Genomic DNA, 26,338 nt, shown 5'->3' with positions numbered 1-26,338 from the left:
AGGTTAAAAAGTCTGCATAAAATTATTAGCATAATTTTTCTCGAAGTGATAATAAGCCTTTATGATCAAAAAAATTTATTTTATATGAGTAATAGGACTACCTAATTTATTAAATTAAAATAATCATAATTTGGTGAAATTTTCGTTATTTTTATTAGAGCGACTACTTTAATACCAATTAATAGCTATTTGTGTCTATCCTCCTTCCTTAAGTGGCAGATTAATACAGAGAATCGAGTTTCTTATAGGGAACATTGGGCATGAAAGGTTGAAAAATTTATATATGTACTTAGTAAACTCCACAATCGAAAATTATTCAAAATTCGTGTATCTCTGATTAGGATTTTAGCATAAGTTTTAGAACATCTTTCAAATGCTTTCATTTTCCTTTGGACACTTTAAAGCGCTTTTCCTGAAATTTTTGCAGTAATCTTTTTATCAATTTTTTGCGTTAGTATTGGACCATTACGTGCATACAATGTTAAAAATGGTAATGATTTTTTTTTTCAACCTTGAACCAATCAATATTACATTTCATTTCATTGACATTTTTGCGTTTTTACTATCCGTTGTTAAATATAATTACATATATTTATATAACAAAGAAAGTAATTTCATCGTCATTATTGTATTACAATAACACATACAAAATATAATATGTTTACAATATGCCATTTAATATTTATACTTTGTACTCCATACAAAATAGTTCATCGCGTTAACTATGACAGTCATCAAAGTTAAAAGTTCAAAGTAAATTACTGCCGACATGCAATACATACTCCTTATGTATATATGTACATAAATAAATGTAGTATGTACATATATTTATTGTGTAATATAGAGTTACTGTATAAGTAAAGGTTTCCTAATAGCAATTTCCAATATAATTTTAAGGTATTTGGATTCACACGCCAATTAATTTGTGTGTGTTTGTAAGTCTCTTTCTATTTGTATGCATAAGAGTAAGTTAAATGTATGACGATGGCGCGTGTCTTGCGGTGCGCTTCAAAGTTCAGCAACTAGTGGCAACTGCAACTTGTTGCATATTAATAGGAGCAGAGATCGTCATAAATGCATACATGCATTCATACACACGTTCTTATGTATGTTATGTGTGGAATACAATGCTCGCGACAGACTGCAAACGACATCTGTCAAATATTAAAATACACACGTTCTTACGGACGGGCCTATTTTGACAGCTGCACGTCTACACGACAGTTGTCGTTCTCGCTAACTTCAATTTGATCCTATATTTGCCAACGACAGTGGGACGACAGTAGAGTTGACAGTAGAATGGAAGATAGAGAGATGAGGAAGAGTGGTGATGCCACTAATATGTAAAATGTAAAATTATTCAAAGCTCTAACAAAGCTGATGTTATTTTACAAATAAAAGCATAAAATAGCTCTGTTACATCATTTATAATAACAATTGATAATTTGTAACGTATAAATTTACCTATTTACTTAAAGTAAAGAATTTCACTTTGAACAAAATATTAAAATTTCATTTAAATGAGATTAGTATGGCAACAACGAAATTGTGTACATACAAAATGGACAACTGGGTTGTTTTGTGTACATGCCAGCCATTGTTATGTTGCTGCCCTCTCACAAACGTTCATGTAGTAGGATTCACAACGGCATTTTCAGTTCACTGTCGTGCCGCTGCAGTCTGTCGCGAGCATTGTGTTCCTCACATTAGTGCTCAAATATGGCTAGCTGTGTGTGGCAAAAGAATTTTCCTTTCTCTAATTATATTTGTTTGCCTCTAATGCGGATGCGGAGAACACAAACAAATTCACAAATATCAATGTATGTATGTATATTAGAGTAGAGTGAATTTTACTTATTTATTATTTTTATTTGTTTCGTAGTTTCTTCCTAGCAGACCTACAAAAAATTGTTATTTTAGTATATGTATGTATATGTATATATATGTTTTTAAATTATTACTACAAAAATGTAAATATATACCAGAAGTTAAAGAGCAAATTATTATTTAGAAATTTATTGTTAGCAATGATGCCGACTTAAAAGGACATAGATACATATATATATGTATATAAAGATGTCGTTTCAATCTTCAGAAGGAAAATTTCAATAGTTTATTTTAGTAAAATGATGAGAAAAGTTGAAAACCGGATTTCTGTCTGTCTGCCTGTCCGTCCGTGCAAGCTGTAACTTAAGTGAAAATTGAGAAATCTTGGTGAAACTTTGTATAGTACAAAAAAAGTCGAGTTCGTAGATGAGCGTAATCGGACCCTTGCGACGCCCACAAATCGCCATTAACCGAAAACCTATAAAGTACCATAACTATGCACTAAATTAAGATATAAAACTGTAATCCAAGTAACCAGGGGCACCTGTGAGCAAAACAAAAGTGGGCGTGGCACCGACCCTTTGATAAGCTTAACCACTAAAGCTACAACCACCAAATTCGCCAAGCATCTATATTGCAAAAACTCCTACCGATGGTGTGAAGATGAAACTATAAAAAGCGCGATAAATCAATAACTAAATGCGCCAGAGACGCTAAAATTTACTGCCGGGATGATATGACAAGGCTTTATAGGGCCGGAGTAAAAATTGATAGACTGGCAGTTCAGTTGAGTGACCGTACAGTTTTTGGTGAGACAAAATTTGGTATATGGCATTCTCTTTATATTCCTATATCATGTAGCGAAATCGCGCGCACATAGCACAATTTTAAATTCTACTTGATTCTTTTCCTTTCCAGTACACAAATCAAGAAGCAATTATTATAACGGGATAAGATGTTTATATGTTAAGGATTAAAATGAAATGAATGAAGTTGAATCGTACCAATACTTCCATTAGCCCCATATGCCTAATATAAAGATAACCGAACTTCCTGGTGACTTTGTACCAATGTCTGAATGAAAATAATATCCATTAATAAATTTCTTTATAGTGTGTGGGTGGTTGATTTTCTGATTTTCTATACCGTGTTCAATGAAATAAATGAAAATATACGTGTTTTCTCCTTCTTTTCAGAAACTTGAATTTTTCAATCTTTCTTTTTCAAATTTTCTTAGGCAAATTTTCTCATTTAACCGTTGTCAATTTGCAGACATTATTTTATAATTAAAAAAAATTCCGAACGTATTAACGCTCCACCCTAATATACAAATATAGGTGTGCTTAAAAGCAATCAAATAATCTTATTTTTCCATTTGCATGTTTTCCTGTAAATATGTATGTATATTGTGATATTTTTTTTTTTTTTTTTGCTTCTAAATGTTCTATATGTAAACCAATAAATATATGCATGACTATATACATGTACATGTGGCTTGTGTACGTAATTGACAATAAGTGCAAGTTCACGAGTCTCTACGAGCAGTTGCCACGTGATGAGCTACCGATTCTAACTTGAAGTAGTTTATATATGGATACTAGTAGATCCGTCCACGCGTTGCTGTGGTATACATTTTATACTATTATTCATGTCATAAACTATTCAATACAGAAAAAAAAATTAGTTACGAATAAAGGCGAAATCGTTTTTGTCGGTATAAAAATCCAAAGGATAGTAGTTGAGATTTAATTTTGAGTTTAAAAGGGGGTGGTATTCTCCTAGCAGTTCATCGCAAATATCGTCCTCGTTTAATTATGCTTGATAATAATGATTCTATTCTGGACCAACTATGTATTTGTATCAGTGACGCTCTGTTCATTGCAGTCTCATACATCCCTCCTCATAGTCCTATAGAGTTGTATATGCAAATAATATTCTCCGCTAGCATTTGAGGTGGATACTTATCTTTTCACTCCTGTTAAATGTATTGATGGACCTGGTTTTAATTTTACATTTTGTGATTTTGAACGACTCAACAATTTGCTTTTTGAGATTAAATGGGATGATTTACTTTCTGGACTAGATACACCTAATAGTTTCTCCATTTGTCAGAAATAAGTTCACTAATTTTGTCATTATAATATACCGCTCAAACATATATAACCATATAAGTTGCCTTGGTACACTAATGACCTCAAACATTTAAAAAATCTTAGAAATAAGTACTACAGAAAATTCTATTCAACTAAATCTCATGTTTCCTTTGTTCAATATCAGCACTGCACAAAACTGTTTAATGAATTGGATAAGTTTCTCTATAAAAGGTTTATTAATAGTACGGAGTCTACAATTAAGTCGAACCCTAAGTTCTTTTGGAACTTTGTAAAATCTAGATAAGCGTGTTCGGCCATTCCCTCTGCTTTACGCTGGGATGATAAATCAGCATACACTCCTGGCGAAATCTCCAACTTGTTTGCTGAATTTTTCAAATCGAATTATGCTCACGATGATCCTGGTAATAGTCCCACTTTTTCGGCTAATAATTTCCCATCCATAAATTTTGTCACACTGTGCCTTTCACAGGATGATATTGCCAAGGCTATTTGTAATATTAAGTCTTCCTCCAAATTAAATTTGGATGGGCTTCTGTACTTATAAAAAAATGTACTGCCTTGGTATATCCTCTCATGCTCATCTTCAATAAGTCTCTCTCCTCTGAGAATTTTATTTCTGACTGGAAATTGACATGCATTACCACTATTCTTAAAGGTGGAACAAAGTATGTAGTCTCCAATTACAGACCTATTTCTTAACTTTCTACAGTTTCAAAATTTTTGAGTGTTCTGTTAAAAATAAATTATTTTTTGCAGTAAAATCAATAATTAATGTCAATCAGCATGCGTCTCTGGGCGCTCCACTGTTTCAAACTTAGCGGTTTTTAGCGATTACTGTATGTCTGCATTCTCCGCTGTATTTCAGGTAGATTGTGTCTACACAGATTTCTTTAAAGCCTTTGACAAAGTTTCACACAATATTCTAATTAAAAAAATTATTACCTTAGGGTTTCACTCGGTCTTCTTGCAGTGGATTAAATCATATCTGCATAATAGACGATGCGTTGTCAGTGTCGATGGAGTGTCATCTGATTCATTCGTTGCGTCTTCGGGAATGCCACAAAGGAAGCGTCTTGGGTCCATCTCTCTTTGTGCTGTTTATCAATGACATTTCCTGTTGCTTCTCTTTCGCTAACTTTCTGTTATATGCAGATGACTTAAAAATTTTTGCAACAATCAAAAATCCACAAGATTTAGTCAAACTTCAATGTGATATTGATACTTATGATTGGTGCCTGAAATCGAAGCTTTTTTCTGAATCTAGATAAATGCTCTCAGATCTCTTATGGTAGGGGTCGTAACATCTTATCTTCAAGTTACAATATTTCTAATGGCGTCCTTAAATACGTTACTGAAATCAGAGATCTTGGTGTAATCTTTGACAACAGATTTTCTTTGACATCAATTATATCACTTCTAAATCATTCTCTGTATTCGGCCTGCACGTTAAAATTACTGCATAAGATAAGATCTTTCTTAAATTTCTCTCTCCGCTCCGTAAAGTTTGTTGACCCAATACCATCGTATACAACTCGTTTATTGCTTTTACATCTTAAATTACTGGAAAATCGACGGTCCGTTCTCTGCTTTTCATTTGTTTTCAATGTAATTAATGGAAGTATTGACTGCACCTATTTATTAGCGAAAATAAACTTCAATACTCCTCAGCGTTGTCTCAGATCTATTTCCCCATTTTATTATAAAAAGGAAAGTACTAATTTTGCTGAATATGCTCCTCGCAATCGTGCTATGCGTGAGTTTAACTCGATTTCCGAGAAAATTCTTCTTGATTTTTCCCACTCTAGGGTATCCTTCATTAATACCCTCAATTCTGTTTTTAATTTAAGTTATTGGTTTATGTAATTGTAATTTAATTATTTTAGAGTTCTAATTTGCATCCTAATTCTCCACTAGTCTGTAAGAATTAATGTTCATAGGCTTAACTATATAAATAAATCATTCAATGGTTTCCCGAAATTATATTGGAAAAAATAACGAATTTAAGGCTGCTTTCTCAATGTCTGATTACCAGTCTTTCTGTCCAGTTAATAGAGTTGTCCGCTTAATAGAGCTTTCACAGTATTTTTTTCTTTCTGAATGTTTTTCACCATCCTATCTTCTAAGTTGGCTTGAGCTGGTTACAGTGCTAAATTTTACTAAAGTCGGTTCAGTAGTTTACAGGTACATCGCGGACAAACAACGTTACACGTAATTTTTATACATATATGAAGATATATTGTACAGAGGCATACATTTTATATTAATATTGTATATAATTTTTTAACGTCCTTGTTAGCTTCGCCTGTCCATTCGCTGCCGTGTTTCTCTTCTCTTTACACACACACATATATGAATTAGTGTTTATTTATATAATTGTAGGTGCAGGAGCAGATGTTTTGCTTTCATGCCATACTATTCCCAAAATTATACATCAGCTACAACAACAATAACAATACACATCCTTTCCTCGCCATGCTGTTACGTTGGTTTATAAAAATAAAAACAAAAACATTCCAACACATGTGGTCCTGCGTATCTGTCCTGCTTGTTATTTTGTATAAGCATTTGAGCCGCAGGATCAGCTAATAGTTTTTGCAATTGGTTTCTGTCTTCATCTCTGCTTTGTTTTTTCATTTCGTCATTTTTCCCGCTACCTGCTATTTGTGTATTGTCTTTCTTTTCACACACACATACGTATACATATGTATATGTGTGAAACGCCAGGTGCAGTTGCTTTCTGCTTTTATACGGCTTTGTTTGTTGGAAAATGATGCACCTTTTGCTACATTTTTCGCCTTTCTTTTTTGTTGTTGCTGCAATTTTGTTTTATTGCTGGCAGTGATCATGCTACCTTTGTTACTACTGCTGTGCAGGCTTTATGGTCTTTTATTGTCTGCAATGTGCGCATGTACGTTGTTGTTGTTGTAGACATGTTTACCGCTTGAATGTTCAATGCTCGTGGATTTCTGTTTTGGTTCTTTGTCAAGGTGTGCTGGTAAACGAAAAGTAACCTGTGCTTCACCTGGTTAAGATTGAGCTCGAGCACTCTTTCAGCTGTTTAATTTTTAGTTATATCAATATTTACTATTCAAAATTTATGTTAAAAATAGTAATATCTATATATGTACATATATATATGTATGTGTTATAAAATTGTAATATTAGAATAATAAATTTAATATTTAATTAACACTTAAATATGAAAGTTAAATATAATTTATATATATGTAAGATACCAATAATAATTATAAACAGTAATTAATACAATAATTAGAAAGTAAAAAAATTTAAAGCAAAAAACTTATTTAGGACTCTTCGAAAAATTGAAAAAAGCTACAAAACCCGAACTTTTTGGGTGAATCTTTCCTTTATACTTTTAGGTAAACATTCACCCCAAGGACTTTTCGGCAGCGACTTTCAATTGATAGCCTAAATTTTTTCTTGCAGCGTTTTAACTAATTTGACAATTTCGGAAACAATAACCTAAATCTGGCAACCCTCTGTTTGAAAACTTCCGAAATGTCGAACAAAACGTATTTAGTCGATCCATAAGTTAGTCAAATTTCCACTCCTCTGTAACATTTACTGTCACTTCTATATATAATGAGCAATAGTTTGAAGATTAATAACTAAAACTGTGCTGCCCGCACAATTAAATTTGAGTGCAGCAATAAGTTGAGTTTTCTTTAGATCTACACATGTCTTAGATTTTTTTAGCGAGATTATTCAACTTCAAAAGTAGTCGTTTTCATCACGAAGTTTCATATACAAACATATGTATAGTGCTGCAACTAAGATTTGACGTCAACACTCCAACAATCTGCCAGAACAATAAAATCTGACACCAATTTGCCACTTCATCAGTCTTCTAGGATTGATGTTTTTGTAAAAATGGGGCTAAAGATTGTACAAAAGAGTGCATGCAAGATTTGATTTCCGTTGGTTTTTATAATGTTTTCGGAACATGAATTTTGGGCGGAGGCAGTACGCTTTTCTAATCACTGCAACTAAGTTATTATGACGTTTTAAATTAACTGAAAGCAAGACTGGGAATTATAGAAGTTTAATATTTAACATAATTGAAGGCACGGCTATGAAGCATAGATTAATATTAACGATAAGTTCTATTAAAAGCATAAATTAATATATTTTCAGATAAAAATGTGTAAAAAACTTTGCAAACATACTATTTTTCCAAAAGTTTATATGAACCTCAAACATAATAACTTATTTCCTGTTGCACTGAACTCAGGCTCATTATTTATACAGAATCTTTCATAAAAGCACCTCCATATATTCTATGGCACTCTATTATTTTCCTTACTCTAAACCTTTGCTATTCTCCTACTTCATTTTAATACAAAAAAGTATAAATACAAAAAAATCCCTGTCCACTTGCTTTAATTTTCTTACGCCGCCAGTTTGTAGATATAACATATCCAATAGTTTGTAAGTTTTCCTTGCCAAACGGCTGTTCATAAGTATATATCGACTGTGAAGATCTACGCATTTCTATCATCCATGTGTTTTTTCTCATTTCATTATATAAATTCGATTCAAATGTGCGCTGGCTCTTAAGCCACTTATGAGGGTTGTTTAAGGTGACCAGCTAAGGGATAAATTTTAATCACTAACTGAGATTAATATATATTTTTTATTATTATAAAATAATTACATTTATCGTTGAAAATCGCAGTAGCATTTTCAACATATTCCCCATTAAGATTTATTTATACACTTTTTTCAGGCGTTTTAACCAATTGTCAAAACACTTATGATACTCTGGTTGAGGTATCTCCAAAACATGCATTCTAAACGCATCAACCGCCGTTTATTTTTTACGTACGGGAATAAAAAGAAGTAAGTCGGTGCCAAATCAGGACCATACGGTAGATAACTAATCAAATTGATATTTTGCGTTCTCAAGAATACAGTTGTTTCAGACTATGTGTGAGGCGGTTGGTTTTCCTAATATTTTTTTGAAAGACAACTGAAAAATATTGTTGATGTACCACACAGAGTTGACTACGTTGTTCCAGTGGTATTGTTACGACATAACAATTTTTTTTAAAAAAACAATCAATCATTTGCTTGAAAGTGCTTCGTGTGCGAATAATTTTGGTTGATTTCGGCTCATCTTGAACCATCCCTACAGTCGATTGCTCTTTACTTACGAGCTCATACGCGTAAATCCACGATTCATCGATGATGAGATGAATATTTTAAGTTACCATATACAATAGCTCACGTATGCCAAAACTTTTTTAGTATGTATAACAAGAACTTTTCGACAAAGTTGTGAGTGCTGTCAAAATCCCGAAAAATGGAAAGCAACCTACATATTATATTCCTATCTTTATTATTACTAAAATTTCTTCATTTTAACTGGTCACCTTAAACTTAAGTCAGTCGGGAACACATATCTGCGCACAAATTTATGCTGCGCACGATCACTTTCAACGTCACTGTGTTGCGCATGCGTGGCAGTAGGAAGAGGCACTACCGCCACCGCTTTTAGTTTATACGTATCCTTGACGGCGTAAACACCTAGAAACGGAGTAAAAATGTTGTAGTGATTCGGACAGAAATGATATTGCATAAAGAATTTAACGTATAAACGTTTACTTCAATGCTGTGATTTACACATACTATTTAGCAAGTATTCTTTTGCTACCACAAGCGCGACAGAATGATCATTTGCATTTCGGGTTTTATAATTGGTGAAAGGTAACAAGAAATAGTAAATGAAAAAACTAACCAATCAATAAAAGTGTAATTGTTTAAATTAAATTTTAATGCGCCATAAAAAGCAAAATTTGCCGCAGTCTTCGTTTTATTTCGCCTGCATCTGGTTTGGCTTTCAAAACAGGTGTTCGTGTTTTTGAGTTTACCCAATAACAAAATAAATAAAGATCAAATAAAGAAATCAGGTGCAAAATATTGCATTACTTTATTGTATCGGCTGGTCTGTCGTCCCAATTCGTACAAAAGCCGATAACCGTGTGCCAACAAACAGACATAAATAAAGTAAAGGGTGACCTGATTTTTTCGTTAATGCACGAAAACAACGAAATAACTAACAATGTCTTGAAAAATTGCAACAAAAATCTATAAATATGCAATAATTTTATGAGATGTTTAAAAGTAGTTGCCATTGGCAAGCAGCTGCTTTCGAAAGTAATAAAAGCGCAAAGTAATGATAATAACAAATAAATGCTAATAAAAATGTATAGAAAGACAGTGTTGTGCAACAAATGCAAATGGCAAATGTTGTCTAAGAAATATGTATCGAAAACCGCAACTATTTTATTGGTGTGATTTAGTTTAAGTATCTGTGTATTTGTTGAAGTTGTTTTACAAAAATATAGTAACTTCTAAACCAAATTAAATAGTCCAATAATTGCTCTAACAAGTCAATGTAAATATTATGGAAGAAAATTAAAGAAATGACTGACAGTTTAAAAACAATGCAAATTTGATTATATTTTTTTTTTTTTTTTTTTTTGGTGTTCACAGTCTGCTGCCACATCTGCCAGTAGTACTCTTACTCCAGTTCTTATTTCGTTCCTTTTGAATTTGAATAGACGCCATGATCGATCCATATTCCATTATGTAACATTATTTGTCTGGTTGCTGAAAAAGCTGGAGATAGACTCCGTTAAGACTAAGATATATGTTTTTCGATTACATATCTACAAACAACCAGTGCGTATAAATTCCCTCTTTTTGGAGTCTAATTGTAGCGTTATACCTGATCTGGCTAGATGATATGCTTCAATTACCAGTAATATCACTATATCCTGGAACCCATTACAGATTTACCGAAAGGAAAATGTAACTCGTACTATTATTACTCAAGGACCATACCTAAAATGTGCCATTATCTCTTTCGAAGCAGCGTTTATAAAACGATGTTAAATCTGAGGCTTATGCTTTAGGGCTGAGGATTTAGATTGTACTAGTATATTTGAATTTTGCTTAGTAGTAAGCCATTTAGCACAGACTTTCAGGAGATCCACCTATCCACCTATATTTCAAGTAAAAACTAAGGCAAAAAGTAATGAACAAAAACAAGATAATTTTGTGAAGTAATTAATTTTGAATATTATCTTTGGCAGAATCTATATTGAAGAAAAATCTTCAATGTACTAAATTACAGTCGTAATTTAATTTATTTATTAGTTCCTTTATTTATTTAATTTTTCCATTTTACTTCTAGTAAGTAACTAATTGGAATTGAATTCTTTATATTTTCTAGTTTCCCACAAAAATCCATCGATCGTAGCGGTTCCACCCAATATGACATTGCTGCACCATCGGGCTCCACAACGTCCGGTTCCACATTGTCAACGGATTGTGGCGGCTATGTTTATCTGCAGCAACACTACATACCCTCGAGCTCTTCCAGCGCTGCTATAAATTATCCCGTAATGCAACAATCGCACATGATTTACCAGCAGCATCATCCACAACAGCAACAACAACAATATGCAAACTCGTGCCATCAACAGCAAATTGCACATCAGTCAGCAGCCGCTGCAGCAACGGGAACTGGTGAGTTGGACGCATAGGAATTTTTTTATACCATATACATATACATATGTGTTTATATCACTTATATGTATGTATGAATCATTATATATAGTAAATATATAATATAATATATCTTATGTAAACTGAACCGCTTTCATAATAAAAGTAAATTTTAAGTATGTGCTATAATTTGTATGTGTGAGAGTTAAAGTCGGCTTTACTAAGCACACTAGCTTTCACACTTACATACATAAACATATACTATATGTTTTCGAGTGCTTCAAATAATTTTTTTTGATTGACAAAAAAATTCTCCCTCTAGCCAGGCACTGTAGCTTAACTCTAAGCGGTCGCTTTTTATTAGTTTTCTATTCAATTAACCTCGGATTTTCGTTTTTTCATGCAATGTAAAATTTCACCAATTAATTTTCGTTTCTCAAAAATAACCATCATATATTCAGAAAATTGACTTTTCAAACTTAAAAAAAACCCGCGCCTGGCTTGAGGGAGGAGTTTTTTGTCAATCACTAACATTTGAGGGGGTAAGTGTTGAAAAAAAAATTGCATTTTTTTATACATATATTTCGGATATGTCCACTGAGCTTTATAACTTAATTATCTTCTCTTCATTTTTTATTCCTCTAAATTTTGATGTATTTCTTGGTAACATCCTTTTCATTATTTACACCCCTCCCCCCACACAGGTGGCATGCATCATGGCCAGCATGTGAGCTTACATCACCAGCATCATCATCATCATCTACTGCATGGCCATCATCATCATCACGGTGGTGCCGTTGTGATTGCCGGCAGCGGTGTTGGCACCGGCGGTGCGGTTGGTGTGGCTGGCAGCGGCGGTCCAGGCAGCACTTCACCATCAGCCATACAGCAAAATATGCATAAGAAGAATTCCATACGGAATGGGAGCGATGTGCTGAAGCGTGCACGTGCACAGACAGCGTAAGTCTTGATAAAAATCCACTTATAATTATTAATTTTTTTATTAGAGGTGAAAATGATTTGCCATTTACGTTGATACGGAAATATACTCTCTAATCAAAATGATATAGGCAACTGACAGTTTAATATTTAATTTTTATTATGAGTTTATTGATAAAAGAACTGTTAATAAGTAATTGAAGTCTAATATATCATGGAACATTAGGATTTTTCTGTTGAGCCTAAGGAACTAAAATACATGTGTATAAAAACAACAACGCGAATTTTGTTTTTGAAAAAAATATTTATTCATTTGTCTACTTTAATGTTGTCAAAATAGTCCTCGTTCGATATTATGCACTTATGCTAGAGCTTCTCCCAATCGTCTAAACATTTTTCAACCTCGAGTTTTAGGATAGTCTTCAGCTCTTTCACTGACTTTCAGCCCTCCGCCCTCAATGGTTCTTTTTATTTTAGGAAATAGAAAGGAGACACAATTAGACATTGCTAGCGAATATGGAGGTTGATGCATTGTTACAGTATTACTTCTGGACAAGAATTCACGAACTAGCAACGAAATCTAAGTAAGCAATATATACAGTTGAAAATTGTATCATAGATTATCAGAGGCATGTACATACACATATCATAATAAAGGGCTTAGTAAAAATGGGGCGTTACATGACACGTGTCTTAAAGGGAGAGATTCAACGCATAAATGAAATTCAGCCAAACAAACAACGACAAACGAGTGCGGAAGCCGTGGAGGCCATTTGCTGGATATGCTAATCCATAAATAACTCTATACTATATACTTTATGATTGAAAGACTAAAAACTGTGTGTTCTATTTAATTCCAATATTGCGTTATATAACCCTTTAAAATAAAAATGTTGGCCCGCAAAATCTTAAATATTAAAAGTCGGGTTATTGTTTTGCATATGACATCCAAAATAACTAATATAGTCTAAGGTGTCGCCTCGATATTTCCCCGTAAAAAACTTAACTTCGACAACACCAAATAATACAAAAAAATACATTAATTAATTATTAATTTCTTATTTAAGGCCCACCCTAAAGTCTTATTGACGTCATTCAACAACGACATTCCGGTGTGCTGTATTTTTGCACAAAATGTTTATAAATAACAATAAATAATTACAAGTAACCAAATCAGAAATGCATTTCTCACCTTTGTATTTGTACAAAACAGTCTGGATAACATTTTAGGAACATGTCTGCAATTAAAAATAAGAAAGAACATATTTGAAAGATCAACGCTATTTAGTGTAATTTCCCATATGTTGATATTTACGTGTCCGATGATATTATTAGGTACAGCTATGACCAAACTTAATGAACTACAGCAACTTCAAAAATGAAAAGGCATATATGTTGTAAGTAATGTAAATAACTAAGTATAATGTTATCTGATATTAAAAAGGCTTTCATAACATTTTCTAGGATCTATATAACATGTAGTAGTAGTATATTGTGAAAATAATTGTGAGGTTGGCCCTGAAATGTACGGAATTTCTAAACTTCAAATATACATACATATATCTTTCGCAAAAATTTAAAAGATATCGCGACAAAATATTACTCCTTTCGTTCCTTTAATATTAGAGAGTATCTTAGGTTAGACTTCGCCCACTCTTACTTTTGCTGCAATAAAAAAATATTTGAAAATTTTTAGTTATTATATAGAATATGTATAGACTTTTATATAAATGATCTCTTTTTAGAAATGAAGATTTATTTTTAATAAAAAACAGCAGTGTTCTTAAATTATTTGACGGTAGTGTCTAAATAGTGTAATATGGGCTCTATATTCGGTGTTAAAAGTTTATGGGCCAAATACATATGTCTTCATTATATAAACTTAACCAGGTAGTTATCTCTTTTTTTTTTTTTTTTGTTTTTTTAATGGAGCCTGGAGAGTCCTTTCAGGTTCGTTAATCCCGAATTTTGTCATATGTTGGAATTATCACCATGACGGTAAAAATTACGAATGTTTAGGCATAAATTTCCCCGATTATTGTGATTACTATTATTATTTTTTTTGGCTAAAATGTTTTTAAAAATAATATAAGAATATGTCCCCAAATTTTTAGATGGGAATTCGAAATATTTTCGAAGCTAGAAGGGAAATAGTGACCGAGCGTCTAGCAATTATATGACCGATTGGGCAGAGAGTGAAAACTTTGACGCACGATTTCTCGGTTGTTCATTTTTACGATTTTGCTTAATTGGCGGGCAGGATAGAAAAACAACTAAATGTTGTATGGAATTGGGGCAGAGTTTACTATCTTTGGCATTCAATTATCTTTTATTTAAACTAAAAAAAACTAAGAAAAGTAAAGTTTGAACATATTTTTAAACAACACAAAGTTAAATTTTTTTGGTCAAAAACCAATTTTTTCTCAATTCTTAAAAAGAAGATAAATTACTATAAAATATGGATTTGTAAATGATATTTAAACATATAACTACAAGCCCTAGAAATTTCGCTTGTTTCTTTCCCTCCCAAAAAAAACCTCAAAAAAATTAATTTTTTGAATTTTGGGTTAGGTGTAGTCAGAGGCACGAAAAAATTACAATTTTCAGTAATTTTTTTTTTTGGCTGTTAAATCGGTTATTTTACATAAGTAGTAATATGGCCTTATTATATAATGTGTTGATTTGAAGTCACAGAAATTTCAAAAAAAAAGTTATTTCCAAAGTTATAGTTTTTTGTGTTGACCCTGTTCCAAAAAAAGTACTTGTGTTAACAACCATAACTCCTTGGAGATTAATCTAAAATCAATCGGACAAAAATTTTGTTTTATAAATAGGTAACCCTGGGCCTGATCGAAAGTTTATTATGTATTCTAAAAGCTGTATAAATTTCATTAAAATCTACTGAGCGGTTTTCGAATTACAGTTGTCGCCAGTTCAAAAAATTTGGTTTTGAGAAAAACGCGTTTAAAGTTTCACTCTAGAGCTTTGAAGTGCCGAACTCTCTTTGTTATTTGTCGAATAACTCAAATACTAACTATCGGACCAACGTGAAATTTTCACGGAAATGCAAAAAAAAATATTTATTATTTATTATTATTTATTATATTTATTTGTATTTATTATTTTTTTTTTTAATTCTGACTACCGCTAACCCTCTAAGTTATAAGACCTTCCCAAGTTTATTTAATTTGACAGTTTGTTTGATAGGTTTCGCTCTAGAAAATTTTATATTTCGTTGTAACTTATTCTGAATAAATATTTTTACTTTAACAGCTGCTTTGACAGCCATCCCCCAGCAAATCTACGCTTATAAAAGACACCATTCATATGTGTATGGTATATGTCTAAATAGAGCTTTTGTTTTGAGCTTATCAGCCGCTGTTTTTCTAGCTGCTTTTTTTCGTCGTATCGTACTTTACTATAAGGGATTTCGCTGAATGCCTTATTATCTTATTATGGATTATGAAAACAATTGCCACTAACACTTCACAGACACTTTAATAGCTCCGAATCTTTATCGCGTCAGCCGATCGCTTTATTATATGATAACAATTGTTTATTTCTTAGCATTTAATTAGAGTTAGCTGTGTCAATTGATTAATTTTGTTTTCTCTTTTTTTTTTTGTTTCAATTATTTCTAGGTTTACTTTTTAAAAAATTTCTCAACTATTTTTGCCTGCGCACACATTGTGATTTTCGCAAATATGTTTAGAATTTAAATATCATCATAAAGTGATCATAAATGTTACAAATTGTTTGTGTAAGAATGACAAGCATGAGCAGATAAGATAAAATTTTCAACAAAAGTATTTATCTTATCGCGCATAACCGCAAAGTGGAAAGCAAAAAAATATTAAAATTCACACAGATGCGCAACAACACGAATACCTACACGCAGGCGCGTAAATTTGTGCAAAACAAATTAACAATTGGGTTTTTAGTGTGTTGGTCGGCAGCGGACCTGTGGCTTGTACGTCAGCGCTCGTATGACGCGCGCGCTTTGAAGTTATATTTGTAAAAAATTTCATTTTAAACTTTTGCCTTCAGTAGTCGAAAGATTCCAGAGCCCTACCGACCTTTCAGCTCCCACGTCGGTGCCAGTTTCAGCAAAAGTGTGGCGTAGCCAAAAAGAAGCGCCTGCGCCTAACAATTATAGAAACAGTCAGCAAACTAATCAGCGATCAATACATATACTATAACTATATATGTACATATATAAACATATTTATATATATATGTATATATATACCTATCTGTTACGTGTTATTTTCCGATTTACGCCGTTTTGCTTTTGGCAATTTTCGATTTTTTGAAAATTTTTGCTTTTCAAATATACATACGCGTCAATAATTGATTACTTGTACTTATGTGTGTAGGTAGGCATAATAATACATATGGGCTTGTAAGCTATTTTTCTTCGATTTTTGTTCTTGTTGCTTTGTATTACAGAATTTTCACGTTATGCAATGCCACTTTAAGCATTTCGCTGCCAAGTCTCACTTATACGCATACAAATAAACTTACATACAGCCGTTATAATAATATCTTCTTCTTCTTTGTCTACCACAGATACGAGCTCTCACAAGATTTGTTGGAGAAACAAATTGAATTATTGGAGCGAAAGTACGGCGGTGTGCGCGCACGTAATGCAGCCGTAACGATACAGCGCGCCTTCCGCCACTATATGATGGTGAAAAAGTTTGCCTCAATTACCGCTATGGCCAAAGCTGAGAAACGTCTTAGCCGCCGCGTACTTATTGTATCTGGTGGCGCTGGTGGTACTGGTGCCGTAGTTGGAGGCATCGAAGACGTGCCTGCTTCCAATTCGTCATTATCCTCAGCATATGGCAGCGCAACTGAATCTCAGCTAGATTTGATGCAGCAACAGCAACAACAGCAATTACAATCACCGGGCACTACGTCACCGTATGTCTATCAACAGTCACAAACGCAACAACAGCAGCAGCAACATGCGCGTGTTACCATTTTGGCAGGACCACCGGGCAGTGTGGTGGGCGCCACATCGGTGCCAATTGTGTCGTCGAATGCCATTTCAGCGCGTACACCGCCCACCCGCTCGCTGTCGATGCGCGAGCGTCGGCAGCAGGATGGCAGCCCGATACCGCGCAGCCAGTCAGGTGAGTCGTGATTGAGGCTTTTCGGGTTTTAATTGTTAGTTTATTACGTATTATGTTCCAAATTTTTTGTGTCTTTTTATTTTAAATAAAATTTTCTACCTCCTTTCTTTCTAACATTTCTCTTTTTTTTTGCCCATTTTTTAGGCGCATCATCGGTTCCCATTGGTGGCGGTGGTGGCTCCTCCGCATCTTCAACATCTTCCGGCGGCACACTTGGTTCAACCACACACCCACACGTCAACCTCTTACATGCCACCGAGCCACATTTCTACGGCAGTCAACATCTAGCCACACATTATTATCAAGTCCCACCACACGAGGCCAGTTACGCCAGCTCGGCGAACAATTCGCACTTGGACAGCTCGTTGAATACGTCGTGGGCGAGTGTAGCAAGTGGAACATCGCCACACACACCCTACTATTCAGCGGCACAAATTTACATGCGACCCAAAGGCGCGCCCGGCAGCACATCGGCCGAACGCAAGAAAGTGCCACCCGAAGTGCCGAAGCGCACTTCCTCTATAGCAGCACAACAGCACGCACAGCATCTGGCAGCACAGCAACAACATCAACACATGCTAATGATGCGTCAGACACCACCACCACCATCACTATTACGCTCGAACGGGCTCTGCAAAAGCGCCGAGAATGGCAGTCTCACATCCGTGCAGAGCTCGGGTAGCGACTCAAGCGTCACATCGGCCGATCGTATCGCCGTCAACAGTGACATTGGTTCGGATCGTTCGAATTCTCCACAAACGTGGAAGCGTAACACAGCCCTCTCGAGTTCACAACAATTCGTACATAACAATGATGTGGGCACGGTGGCATTTAGTCTAGCACAGGCTGGTATGGTGACCGACGGACGTGGTGGTGGCAGTGTTGTTGGCGCGGCCAATACGTCCGATGATCATGCCATATCTTCACACACAACTGCAGCGCAGTATGAGCAGCACGAACAGCAACAGGACCATCACTTGAATACGACGGCGCCTCTGCAGAATTACAAGGTTTCAGAAACAATACGCAAGCGTCAGTACCGCGTTGGTTTGAATCTGTTCAATAAGAAACCAGAGAAGGGCATCACTTATTTGATACGGCGTGGCTTCCTCGAAAATACGCCACAAGGTGTGGCGCGCTTTCTTATCTCGCGTAAGGGTTTGTCGCGACAGATGATCGGCGAGTATTTGGGCAATTTGCAGAACCAATTTAATATGGCGGTGTTGAACTGCTTCGCATTGGAGCTGGATCTTTCCGGTATGCAGGTGGATGTGGCGTTGCGCAAGTTCCAAGCGTACTTCCGCATGCCAGGCGAAGCACAAAAGATAGAGCGGCTAATGGAGGTGTTCTCACAGCGTTTCTGCCATTGTAACCAGGATATTGTTGGGCGTTTAAGATCTTCAGATACGGTAGGTGAAGAACGCTTTACGATTGAATGATTATTAAAGTTCTAACCTTCTCTCTTAATAGATATTCGTTTTGGCTTTTGCTATCATCATGCTGAACACTGACTTACATACACCCAATCTTAAGCCGGAGCGTCGCATGCGCGTTGAAGACTTCATTAAGAATTTGCGTGGCATTGACGATTGTCATGATATCGAGAAGGATATGCTCGCTGGCATTTACGAGCGCGTCAAAGCTAATGAATTTAAACCCGGCAGTGACCATGTGACACAAGTGATGAAGGTGCAGGCCACAATTGTGGGTAAGAAACCTAATTTGGCACTACCGCATAGGCGGCTCGTTTGCTATTGCCGTCTCTATGAAATACCCGACGTCAATAAGAAGGAACGTCCTGGAGTACATCAACGCGAAGTTTTCCTCTTCAACGATTTGCTAGTGATCACCAAGATATTCAGCAGAAAGAAGTCCTCCGTAACGTATACGTTCCGTAATAGCTTCCCACTTTGCGGCATGGTGGTAACATTACTCGACGTAGCCAATTATCCATTTTGCATTCAACTGTCACAAAAAGTCGATGGCAAAATACTAATCACATTCAATGCGCGCAACGAGCACGATCGCTGCAAATTTGCCGAGGATCTAAAGGAGTCCATCAGCGAGATGGATGAAATGGAGGCATTGCGCATCGAAGCCGAATTGGAGCGCCAGAAGTCAGCACGCAATCGTACAGCCGGGAGTTCTGAAAACCGTGATAGTGGTGTAGCCGATGTAGAGGTGGGCGCGTATCAGGCAACACCCGCCGGCGAACTCGCACCGAATGCAAACGATCCAACGCAGCAACTGAAACGCAGCGCGCTCAGCAACAGTTTACTCGACATGCATGAGCAATGTAGGTATCAATGCATATAATTATAATTTTATTTTTTCATATAACTACAACTAATGTTATTTTGTTACCATTTACAGTTGGCAACGAGAAGCCACAACGGCGCGGTAGCGTAGGTTCATTGGACAGCGGGATGTCCATTTCCTTTCAATCGACCACCACAAGCAGCGCATCGCGTGAGAATGCCGCCGTCATTGCAGCAGCCGCCAATGCCGCCGCGGCTAAAATGCGCTTCAATCTACCCGCCGGCGCAGCAGTCGCGATGGGAGGCAATGTAGGTGCCACGGTCATTTATCCAAATGCAAGTGGCGCCTATTCACATGCGACAGCGGGATTTGTCAGTCAACCACATGCTATACTTATACAACAACAATTGGTGGCACAACAGCAGCAGCAACAGCAACAAATACAACAGTTACAGCAGCAACCGCAGCAATCGGCGCTGCTGCAACAGCAACAACAACAGCAAGCGCATTCATCAATGCAGGGTTCGATTACAGGGCGCGTGCCGGGTAGCGGACGCGAGCGCAAATTATCGCGCTCCGATGAAAGCGGTCGTTCCACCGAAGTGTGAACATTGAGAGAGTAACGTCGCTTGCAGGATTAAATGAAATAACTGTATGTACTTTAAGGGAGGGAGTGATTTTTTTTTTTTGTAAATTTGTAGGGGTGTGTAAATTATTACCAAAATAGTTCAATTCTTTAATTAAGCTTATGGAAAGTGTAAGCAAGCTTCGGTTATGTGGCATATTGGAGAAAAGTATGGCTCAACAAATGTTTTATTTTCTTTAAATTAAATTTAGTTCACAATATAAGATTAATTGTTCAGTTGAAAGTTATGTCCGAGAATCAAGCTGGTAAGCAAAGCACAGTTGAATTGTGATCGTTAGCTGCTACTAACAATTTACTTGGATTTTTCCTTATTAAAACTGCTTAAATATGATTCGAAAAAGCTGTATATTATAGTAGTGACAACAACAACGTCTTAAATACTATTTTAGTGTGGTTTAAAACCAATGTTTGTTCTGTTTTAATAGATTTTATGCACTGTAATGATTTTATTTGTAAATATATATATATATATATATATATATTAATTGAAATTCAAATAATCATAATAAATAATAATAACTATTTTTATTTTTTTGGTGAAATTAAAAGTTTTATATTTCGATTCAATCAAATTTAATAAATCGAGAAAAGTATTGATATCGGAAAAGTATTTTTTGATTTAAAATTAATAATATGATTCGAAATGAAGTAACCTTATTGTTAATATCGAAAAAGTAATTTTAGCTTTCGAATCAATTTGTTTTTTGTTTGAATTTGAATTTTTGGAGAAGAGTAAGGGTTAAATCTATGGCAATATAACTTATATGAAATAAGCGTAAAGAAAAATTATGTCTTTGTTGAATACACTTTAATTGAAGTTGCAACTTTTTTAATTTTCAAAACGAATTGAAATTTTATTTAGATATGAAATTTAAAGTTTATAAGTTTAAATTTTTGTTATCATTTGGGTTTGAGTTGCTACAAATTATTATTTAATTTTTTGGTTTTTGTTCTTTTTATTTTTATTTTAGAAACCAATTTTCATTCTTATAATTTCAAAGATTTCAATGAACAATAAACAAACATGTTATGAAAATATACACCAATTATTTCTGAATCTTTTGATTTCTCTTAAAATCATTTCAATATTAAATAAATTGCCGCTTCAACATATTATTTTTTTTAATATTAACTAATTAAAAAAAAAAAAATGTATTCAAATACTTTTTTATGTCTACTATTAAACACGGCATACATTTTGCTCTTTCTACATATACAGATAATGATTTTTGTGCAAATATTCGGTTGTCTGCAAAGTATTTATATCATAGTTTTACTGTGGCTCCTGGGGGTTTAAGAAATACAGTTATTTGCCAAAAACACAAAAAAAAAATAAAATAAAATTCTTAGTCATAGATATGATATACATACGTGAACAGAATTTGAAAAAACAGTTTAATTTGTATATATCAAACAAAGCAGGCGAGGATCTACAACACTTACTTTATTTGCTGTTCACTTGTTTTTGTATATGTTTATGCTCGTTGATATATTATTTTATGTATCATATACACATATATATCTTGCATATCTATTTTTTGATTAATTTAACACAAATGCGTATATGGGTATTATTTATTTGTACATTAACATTACAAAGCAGAACAAAAAACCAAAATTGCAACAACAAAATATAAAAAATAAATAGTGAAAACAATATTAATTAATACTAGCCTTGGCATCGTACAGATCCAAATATTACCAAGAAATAAACCATAAAAACTCAACTTATTCATAAATTGTTTTTTTTTTCTTAGTTTTTGTTTTCGAGCAAGCAAATTTAAAAATTAATTAAATTTAGCATAAAACTCTTACTGCACTAGCTATATGCATGCGTACATAAATATATATTATTAAAAAATATTAATTATTATAGGAGTATAAATATGTATATAAATATAATAATTCTAATAATCAAACAAAACGATTAAAAAATAATTATATATTAATCGTAATGATGGAAAGCTAAAGATTGCATTTTTCTCATATACATACAGGGGCATACAAGTAAACTTCAATTAATGTTCCTTTTTCCGGTATGAATTCATATATTTATTAAATAATAATAAATACATAAAAAACGTTTTACAAATATTTTTTTTTTTTGTTTTTTGTTTGTACATAGTTATAAAATGTATACATACAAACAAAGTCATATGCACGAGACTGCTGGGCACGTAGCTGCAGGTGCAGGTTTGAACAAAAACCAATATAAAATTAAAAACAAAAAATAATGTTTTATTGTATGCTCTGATTTCTATCACTTATCGCCGGTATTTGTGTACATATGAATAAATAATTATTCAACATTATTAGTAAACAATACTTGAGTGAAAAGTAAACACACGAGAAAGCAAAATTACAAAAATACGATAAAATATTTCAAATAAATTCTAGCAAGACTAAAAACTTGAATTAAAAAATTAAAAGTAATATAAAAAATTACTAGCATGACTAAACATTTAAGGCCAAATTTAACGCGTTTTCGTCAATATATGAATTATGTGTCTTTATGTATGTATGTATAGCTTATTCGACTAATATACATATTTATGTATGTGTAAGTGATGTAAGCGTATTCCATTTTTTCGAAAATCAAATATTTAATATATAATATTTAATGTTAATTACGGCATTAGTTATAAAAAAAAAGATAGATAATAATTTAGCAACAAAAAATATATGAAATAATACCATTAAACAAAGACTTAGGCTTTTAATACTAAATTAATGATCTGAAATAAAAAACAATAATGTTACACACTTTTGTCGAAACTATATTGAAAGGTGTATATTATTGTTGTAGCATGAGAAGCGTTCACATATATTTTTTTGTTAAGGTATCCTGGATATGTAGAGCAGGTTTCCCTCCGCGTGGTTGGTGTTACGCTAAATGCCCTTCGACCTTTGGACTCCTAAAGACTTTTCACCTTTTGCTTGACACGGATCTTGCTTAGGACTATAGGCTCCTCCTTTACGCCGTAGGGAAGATGAAACCATCTCCCGTGAAGAATGTAAGAATGTAAGGTAGCAGCTGATATTTCCGTTTCTTTTTTTTTGTTTTTTTTTTGTTTTTTTGTAAAAGTGATCAGGGGAAGTCCTGAGACATCACCTGGTGCGAAGGTACCTGGTGGCCTCGTGCTTCTGTCGACTTCCAGCCACATACTTTAATCCTTCTCTACCCACCCAAAACGGGAAATCATTTAAGCTGAAAAGTACCGAGGAACCATCCCAGCAAGCACTGATACACCAAAACCAGGAGCCCCCCGCATTTTTCAGTGTCGCAAAGGGGGCCATAAGCTATGGCTTTGAGAGAGTAGTCCTCAGGATACTTCCGACGGAAGCCATGGTGGATGTCCCGTTGCCGCTGAACACGGAGGGTGCACAGTCAACAGATGATGCGGAACTCGCACTGCTGTAGTAGAGTTTGGAAGCTGAAGATCAAACAAATTATTCTCCAGTGCGAAAAAACGTCTTCCGCCAGAAGCAAATTTAATGTTTTTTTTTTACCCAATTTCAGCATCGAAATGTCGCCACTGCTAAGATACGAGTAGAAGACAATCGGTTGTGTTGTGAAACCATGTCAGATTTGCAACCTAATCTGTTTTTTAATTTTGATACAGAATTTGATGCCCAAAATAAACTTGAAAACATTTCATGAATTTAAAACACTATTATTACTATTAAAGTTTACAATGAGTTTCGCTAATTCAGGCTTCATTTTATAGGAGGAGGAATTCAATGAAGAAATTAAAAGAGAGATTTAAGATCATAAGTGAAATTTTTTTTGCATTTATTTGGTCGCTTTCTGTACAAATTTCTTTATTTACTAAAACTAATGCTAGACCAAAATAAAATCGACGATAAACTGAATAAGGCGGAGAAATTCGTAAATAGCAGAATAGTCGAGTGGGAAAGTATTTTTTAAGATGTACTATATAAGGGTTGCCGAATTGTCCAAGAGACACATTTCTAATTAAAGTGTTGCTTAGTAAATAGCTATATGTAAGTAAGAAGTTGTATATTCGAATAACGGGTAATAAGAGTTAAGTTGTTTGAGTAAGAAATAATGGTAACTGGAACTTTTATTTGAGCTACAAAGTAAAAAATTTTTCAAGAAATCCCTTGCATTTGGTGTCACAAGTGGGATTGAATTGGATGAATTGAAAGGTCGTCTCCGCGAGCTACAATTAAATAAGCCAATTATGACTACTTCTTCTTTATTGGCGTATTCTTTTCGCTACGTGGCGCCAATTGGATATTCCAAGCGAAGCCAGGTCTTTCCAACGGAGTGAAAGTCTTCCTCTGCTTTCCCCAGCGGGTACTGCGTCAATTATGACTACAACTTCTGTCAAAGTAAAACCTCATTCACGATTCAGTCCCATGTTTTTAAGCTGCAATTCGAAAAGATGGCATTAAGGAAATGTCAAATCCATCCAATCGTTAAACGAAATCGAAATATCAGTACAACTAAAGCGAAGACCAAAAAGACAGCGGACTGGCTCCCGCAAGCTAATGCCCTTTAATTTCCATTTCACAAATAAGCAGAAATACGAGAAATGTTACCTTGAGTGGATGTGTAGACGGCAAAAACTGTATAGTGATCGCGGATGCGGGAGCGTCACATTTTATTATTCGATCTGGGACAAAGATGCATACTGCATTGGACAATTTAATCTTAGCAGATATCATCGATGATGTCATAATTGGAGTAGACTTTTTAGCAATTCCAGGACTAAAAATTTATGTGGAGAACAGGATTATGACCTATACAAAATTATATGAGAATATGATATCAAATACAACATTAAACATGTGTTAATAACAAAGAACAAACAGATTCCACTAAAATCAGAAGCAGTTAGTAGGGTAGAAATAGATGGTGGCTATGAGAGAAACAAGTTGTGGACTGTTGAGGCCACAGAAGAATCTATACTCATAGGAAAAACCCTGACTATGACAGAACAAGATAATCATGTTCTAGTAAGAAAGTTGAAGTGACCAATCAAACTATCCGGAGGAGGTATATTAGAACGGTGTCAGAAGATTGAAGAATAGAGGCAACCCCTCAAAATAAGGCTAAACAACTTCAATATCTTAAGAACTTGGAAAAGGTTTTTCGACGCACGCACTCTCTGAATAATCGGTTAAATACTGAGGCATACCCGGTCGCAAGATCTGTTTTTTTTTTCATATCCACGACTTGTGCCGAGTGCAGCACAGCTAAAGGGCCGGAGTACAGAAGTCATTGTCAGATGAAGCAGTATAATTCAGCTGCGCCATTTGAGCAATTTGCCATGGATGTTACTGGTGTATTTCTTATCAGTAAATTGAGAAACAAATATGTTTTGTTAGTCCAGAACCAAATGTTCAGAGGTTTTCATATGTAATTCCTATAAGAGGACTTAAAAAAAGAGAACAAATGGTTTTTTCGGCAAAATCGATTTGTTTTATTCAAAATAGTCTCCTTCTGCTTCAATACAGTTTTTCGCACGGCCCAAAAGCATGTCGAACGGGTGTTTTGGTTTGTTGGTCGTTAAGGCCGCCAGTATACCGGTGCAAGCCGTTTGAATGCCCTCTACGTCTGCATAACGCTTTCTTTTTATGAGCAAATGCATTTTTCCAAAAAGGAAGAAATCGCACGGTTTCAGGCGAAGACGAGGAGTGGTTAATGGTTAAAATGTGATTCTTGGTGAAATAATCGGTCACAAGCGTCGAATCGAATGTTGGTTTCTGAGCAATTGTTGATCATCAGTCAATTTGTGCGGAACAAACCGTGCACACAGCTTTCGTAAGAATAAATCTTCGAACAAAATTCGATAGATCGATGTTTTGGAGAAGTTCAATTCCATTTCCATGAATTTCAATCATGATTTCGGCTG

The 26,338-nt window shown here is 34.5% G+C and overlaps 1 protein-coding gene across 5 annotated transcripts in view; it reads left to right on the top strand.

Annotated features, from left to right (window-relative positions):
* The window catches only part of LOC108972737 (IQ motif and SEC7 domain-containing protein 3), a 135,937-nt gene extending 115,291 nt beyond the window's left edge, over window positions 1-20,646 (top strand). For 4 of the 5 annotated variants that reach the window (XM_018939491.1, XM_018939493.1, XM_018939495.1 and 1 more), the window contains 6 exons: window positions 11,200-11,495; window positions 12,179-12,434; window positions 16,983-17,551; window positions 17,696-18,960; window positions 19,022-19,847; window positions 19,925-20,646. In XM_018939491.1, coding sequence (XP_018795036.1) covers window positions 11,200-11,495; window positions 12,179-12,434; window positions 16,983-17,551; window positions 17,696-18,960; window positions 19,022-19,847; window positions 19,925-20,418 — 3,706 coding nt within the window. In that variant the 3' untranslated portion in view covers window positions 20,419-20,646. Of the gene's footprint in view, window positions 1-9,485; window positions 9,669-11,199; window positions 11,496-12,178; window positions 12,435-16,982; window positions 17,552-17,695; window positions 18,961-19,021; window positions 19,848-19,924 lie in introns of those variants that run through there. The other variant, XM_018939494.1, reaches the window with a different exon arrangement.
* The last annotated feature ends 5,692 nt before the right edge of the window (window positions 20,647-26,338 follow it).

The sequence above is a fragment of the Bactrocera latifrons genome, unplaced genomic scaffold, assembly GCF_001853355.1.
Source record: "Bactrocera latifrons isolate USDA-ARS-PBARC rearing strain unplaced genomic scaffold, ASM185335v1 scaffold_42, whole genome shotgun sequence".
NCBI classification, from domain to species: domain Eukaryota; kingdom Metazoa; phylum Arthropoda; class Insecta; order Diptera; family Tephritidae; genus Bactrocera; species Bactrocera latifrons.
Note: the sequence above shows the minus strand (reverse complement) of the source record. Positions and strands in the feature narration are given on the sequence as shown.